We start from the raw sequence: 6,073 nt of genomic DNA, 5'->3' as shown, positions 1-6,073 counted from the left end.
AAATGCTCTCTCTGTAGATGTGTGTTCGGCCCCAGCCGACGCGTGTGTCGATCACAGGAATGAACATCACTGAGGATTTGCTTGCTCTAACAATTTTTTCTTTACTTCCGACCACGGACGCGATCCGGGCGGACGCCGGAAGGGCGGCACGTAGAAAAATAGTCGCTCGATTGATGAGGAGCTGGGTTTTTTGATTTTTGTGGTCGGGTTAGGGGTGGTTCAAACGGGGCGGTTTGATGCCTCGAAATCGTCCGGTATTCCCTCACGAAATTTAATTTTAAATTTATATAATCATGTGACACTGATTTTTTATTAATAAAATATTTTTTTTTGTCAAATACCAAATCAACAGTTAATGTGGATGACAGAATTCAATATTGTGGTGAATTTAAAACAAGAAAATTGGACTTTTCTGGAAGACATATCTTGTATTAACATTAGAAACGTTTTAAAATAATATTAAATAAAAAATAGTGTCAACATTATTCACATTATTGTGGCAAAAAAGGAAATTTATTCATTTAAGTTCATAAACAATTGAATACCGGACGTATTTTCAGCATGGAAACATCTTAAAAATCTACCATTATTTACAAAAAACGACTTCGTCCAGCGAACACGACTGACGCCCCCTTGCGAACCAACCCTAAAACCGCAGTAAAGGCCGCTTCCGACGTCCGCGCGTCGGTCGCCGTCGCGACGCATGCGCTCCAGCAAAGTCCACACTGCGCACGGTTAATCACAAATTAGAACAAAAACAATTTGGGGTGGGGGCGGGGACATGGGACTTAGGGTCAGGGTTGTTGTAAACTTATATAAACGTAAACTTGGTGTCCTCTATGTACAAGTAGCGGTAACTGGCAGTGATGCGGCGGCGGCCCGTGCGGCCGTCGTCTAGGAGTGGCGCTTCATGTGCAGGGCCAGGTGGTCGGAGCGGCTGAAGCACCGGTCGCAGTGGCGGCACTTGAACGGCTTGGCGCCCGTGTGCTTGCGATAGTGGCGGGTCAGCTCGTCGCTGCGTGCGAACCGCCACTCGCAGCCCTCCCACGAGCACTTGTACGGCTTTTCACCTGGAACAAACAAAGAAAGAACTATTAGGAACATTCTCAGAAACAAGAATTGTTCATACGATACAGTTTTTGCAAGTCTGGCAACGTCGCACAGTCGCATATTCGTGCCAGGTATGCGCAGAACAACTCTACTGATTCAATGCAACCAACATTGCACCAGTAATAATTGGTGTTGCCTTACTGTAAGTCAATTTACAGGATACATCCTAGACTCTACATTTGGAAGAAGGAACCATCACCATCCAGCAATAAACTTGTACCACATTCTGAAGAAATATTAATTCCATCCTTTAACAGTCTTCCTGCACAGCAGGATGATGGTACAGAAACATGAAGAAGAGGACATTGATTTTGTAGTAACAATGTTACAACATTTTAATCAGCAAGAACCAAAAGAGCTGAACCTCCCAAAGGAGTCATCCAGATTGATAGGGGAGGATCTACTTCATCCAGGCACTAATATTACATTTTATCATAAAAGGGATAAGGATTTGTTGCCATTTATCTCCCCATCATGACTCAGTAGTTCTATTTTATACATATTAAGGTGTGTTTACATGAATATTTTATAAATGTAATGGTAACAAAAGAAGAATTGGTTGAATCAAAGTCTCGTTCATTGAAAGAAACACCCCTTTGAACGGAATAAAACGTGGAACACACGCTGGAAGCCGTAATCGCCCACGAAAACAATTATGATCCGATGGAAGTTAATCAAAGGGCCCGCGAACAAAGTAGCTGGCGCCCTCCGCGAATATAATTTTTGATAAACCTAATTACGTTCGGGCCCGGCCGTTTTTCACAAAAGCGCCGCTCGAGACGCGTTCAAACGGCGAGATGATGGGGGAGAAGCCCGAAACCGGGGGGCCAATTGCGGACCCATCCGAGCATGTAATGGCGTCAATAGTCTTCGGCCGGATATCCATTAAAGAATCCGACCAGAGACGGGAATACCTCCAGCCGCAAAATCGGTAATTTATCCGAAAGCTTTCCCATCCAGGCCAAACACTCGAGCTGCTCCTCTTCCTCTTGCTACGCGGGATTATAATTCTTTTATGGAAATCGTTCCCATCATCCGATGGTTATTCGGACAAAATTTTTGTGATTTCGGTGCCAATGAGTCAATGGTTTTGAATTGTCGTATACTTTAAATGGTTTAATGGTTTGAAAAACTACTGATAATTAGTAGTAGTAATTTACTATTTTATTCAGAAGATCAGAAAATTATTGATTAGTTAAATTATATTGTTTGATTCTAGAGTTCCAAAACTTCTGATTAATTAGTAAAACTATACTATTTCACTCAGTAGTTCAGAAAATAACTGATTGATTAGTAAAATTATTAAAAAAATATTCAGGAGATCAAAAACTTCTGATTAATTAGTAAAATTGTACTATTTCATTCGGTAGTTCAAAAAATTATTGATTGATTAGTAAAATTATTAAAAAAAAAATCATTCAGGAGTTCAAAAACTTCTGATTAATTAGTAAAATTCTACTATTTCTATCAGTAGTTCAGAAAATTACCGAATGATTAGTAAAATTAATAAAAAAAAAATCATTCAGGAGTTCAAAAACCTCTGATTAATTAGTAAAATTCTATTATTTCATTCGGTAGTTCTAAAAATTATTGATTTATTAGTAAAATTATTAAAAAAATCATTCAGGAGTTCAAAAACTTCTGATTAATTAGTAAAATTCTACTATTTCAGTCAGTAGTTCAAAAATTTCTGTTTGATTAGTAAAATTATTAAAAAAATCCATTCAGGAGTTCAAAAACTTATGATTAATTAGTAAAATTTTACTATTTCATTGTCATAATTGTCATTCTGTTGGTTATTTAGAAGAACTGAAGTTATTAGTCACTGGAATTTTACTTATTAATCAGCAAAATAAGGCTGATCCATCAGTGGAAATTGTACTGATTAATCAGTGGTATTTCCATGACCTTCAGAGGCAGAGCTTTGCCTGAGGCAATCAGTGGGTATTTACTGAAAATCAGATTTGTGGGGGTAAATGATGCAAAAAAACCCAGTTTTTATTCCGTGTTATTCCGTTTAATTCGTCCATTTTCTTGTGACAAACATAAATGATAAACATCTGGCATATTTCTCCCGATCTTAGCAGTTGACGTTCAATTCGTCATCTGGAGAAACGTCGTAAACCGCAATCCAAAAATAGAGGACCGCCTCCAAATCTGGGTTAAAGTCGTCGGTTTGCGAACCGCGAATTTTATGCCCCATAATTCGTTCCGGGGGTGCGGGTGGCGGCCAGACGTGGGGTGTTTGATTAAAATGCAAGCCGTACGTGTGTGTGTGTGTGTGTGTGTGCGTCGCTACAAGTTTCATTACGTCGTTGTTTTTACAGTTGAGGCACGACGCCGAGGTAAATGGCAAGAATCCGTCTTGTGTCGTCGTCTGAATCCGGGCACGTGCGCGAACCGAAGAGGGTGGATGACAATGGAAACGGCGCGACATGAATATCCATGACGCGTTATTAATGGTCCGACGGTGCCATTACTGGGCTCTAACCGACGAAATCTCCCATAAAATATGGTCTTGACCTTAGCTTGCGCTAATGAAAAATGATCGCGCGATCGTCGACCGAACCCTTCGGCTTCTGCTTTTTTTTTTTGCTCTCTCGAAAACTTTAATAGACTTCCGGACGGCGGAATTGAGAAACTTCCTGCGGCGGCTTTGCTCGTATGCCTTTATGCGGGTAAATAGCTTCGTCATTTTTGGACACGAGTAAGGGATGAAAAGTGGTTGTAGAAGTGTCATTTCATGCATTAATACAAGTCATGTGGTTGTAACATACATAATGTATTTACGGCAGCAGATTCCTATCAAAATACGTGAATATTTTCTTGAGCTACAAGAATAATTCTCCTGTTTCTATATACAATTAAGAAAGTTCTTTAATCTTTAAACGTGTCATACAGTTTTATATGCAGTTTACAATATATACAGAAATATTTAAAGTTTTATAACTGCTTTAATTGTATATAGAGAATTTAGTAAGTTTAAAAATGTGTAACGTTTATTAACTGTTCTAATTGTATACAGAAGTGTTTTGAAAGTTTTTAACTGTATACAATATCTACAGAAATGATCGAAAACTTTCACAACTGTCTTAATTGTATATAGAAATGTTTAGTAAGTTATGAAGTGTATTAAGTTAAATGAAAAATACATTAAACGTTTCACAACTGTTCTAATTGTATACAGAAGTGTTTTGTTAGTTTTTAACTGTATACGATATATATAAAAATGTTCGAAAACTTTCACAACTGTCTTAATTGTATATGGAAATGTTTAGTAAGTCTTAAAGTGTATTAATTTAATTGAAAAATACTTTAAACGTTTCACAACTGTTCTAATTGTATACAGAAGTGCTTTGAAAGTTTTTAAATGTATTTAATATATACAGAAATGTTCGAAAACTTTCACATCTGTCTTAATTGTTTATAGAAATGTTTAGTAAGTTTTAAAGTGTATTAATCTAATTGAAAAATACTTTAAACGTTTCACAACTGTTCTAATTGTATACAGAAGTGTTTGGAAAGTTTTTAACTGTATACAATATATACAGAGATGTTCGAAAACTTTTACAACTGTCTTAATTGTTTATAGAAATGTTTAGTAAGTTTTAAAGTGTATTAATCTAATTGAAAAATACTTTAAACGTTTCACAACTGTTCTAATTGTATACAGAAGTGTTTAGAAAGTTTTTAACTGTATACGATATATATAAAAATGTTCGAAAACTTTCACAACTGTCTTAATTGTATATGGAAATGTTTAGTAAGTCTTAAAGTGTATTAATTTAATTGAAAAATACTTTAAACGTTTCCCAACTGTTCTAATTGTATACAGAAGTGTTTGGAAAGTTTTTAACTGTATACAATATATACAGAAGTGTTCGAAAACTTTTACAACTGTCTTAATTGTATATAGAAATGTTTAGTAAGTTTTAAAGTGTATTATTAATTTAATTGAAAAATACTTTAAACGTTTCCCAACTGTTCTAATTGTATACAGAAGTGTTTGGAAAGTTTTTAACTGTATACAATATATACAGAGATGTTCGAAAACTTTTACAACTGTCTTAATTGTTTATAGAAATGTTTAGTAAGTTTTAAAGTGTATTAATCTAATTGAAAAATACTTTAAACGTTTCACAACTGTTCTGATTGTATACAGAAGTGTTTAGAAAGTTTTTAACTGTATACAATATATACAGAAATGTTCGAAAACTTTTACAACTGTCTTAATTGTTTATAGAAATGTTTAGTAAGTTTTAAAGTGTATTAATCTAATTGAAAAATACTTTAAACGTTTCCCAACTGTTCTAATTGTATACAGAAGTGTTTGGAAAGTTTTTAACTGTATACAATATATACAGAGATGTTCGAAAACTTTTACAACTGTCTTAATTGTTTATAGAAATGTTTAGTAAGTTTTAAAGTGTATTAATCTAATTGAAAAATACTTTAAACGTTTCACAACTGTTCTAATTGTATACAGAAGTGTTTATAAAGTTTTTAACTGTATACAATATATACAGAAATGTTCGAAAACTTTTACAACTGTCTTAATTGTTTATAGAAATGTTTAGTAAGTTTTAAAGTGTATTAATCTAATTGAAAAATACTTTAAACGTTTCACAACTGTTCTAATTGTATACAGAAGTGTTTGGAAAGTTTTTAACTGTATACAATATATACAGAAATGTTCGAAAACTTTCACAACTGTCTTAATTGTATATAGAAATGTTTAGTAAGTCATAAAGTGTATTAATTTAATTGAAAAATACCTTAAACGTTTCACAACTTTTTCAATTGTATACAGAAATGTTTTGAAAGTTTTAAACTATATACAATATATATAAAAATGTTCGAAAACTTTCACTACTGTCTTAATTGTATATAGAAGTTTTTTGAAAGTTTTTACCTGTATCAAATATATCTGAAAAGTTTTAAACTGTATACAAAATATACAGAA

General features: G+C 34.2%; 1 protein-coding gene across 1 annotated transcript in view; it reads right to left on the bottom strand.

The window, feature by feature from the left end:
* Positions 1-504: 504 nt before the first annotated feature.
* The window catches only part of LOC109596448 (Krueppel-like factor 7), a 195,642-nt gene continuing 190,073 nt past the window's right edge, over positions 505-6,073 (bottom strand). Inside the window, exon 4 of the mRNA XM_020011997.2 lies at positions 505-1,070. Coding sequence (XP_019867556.1) covers positions 895-1,070 — 176 coding nt within the window. The 3' untranslated portion in view covers positions 505-894. The remainder of the gene's footprint in view (positions 1,071-6,073) is intronic.

The sequence above is a fragment of the Aethina tumida genome, chromosome 2 (assembly GCF_024364675.1).
Source record: "Aethina tumida isolate Nest 87 chromosome 2, icAetTumi1.1, whole genome shotgun sequence".
Classification (NCBI taxonomy): domain Eukaryota; kingdom Metazoa; phylum Arthropoda; class Insecta; order Coleoptera; family Nitidulidae; genus Aethina; species Aethina tumida.
This window is presented reverse-complemented; position numbering and strand designations above follow the sequence as displayed.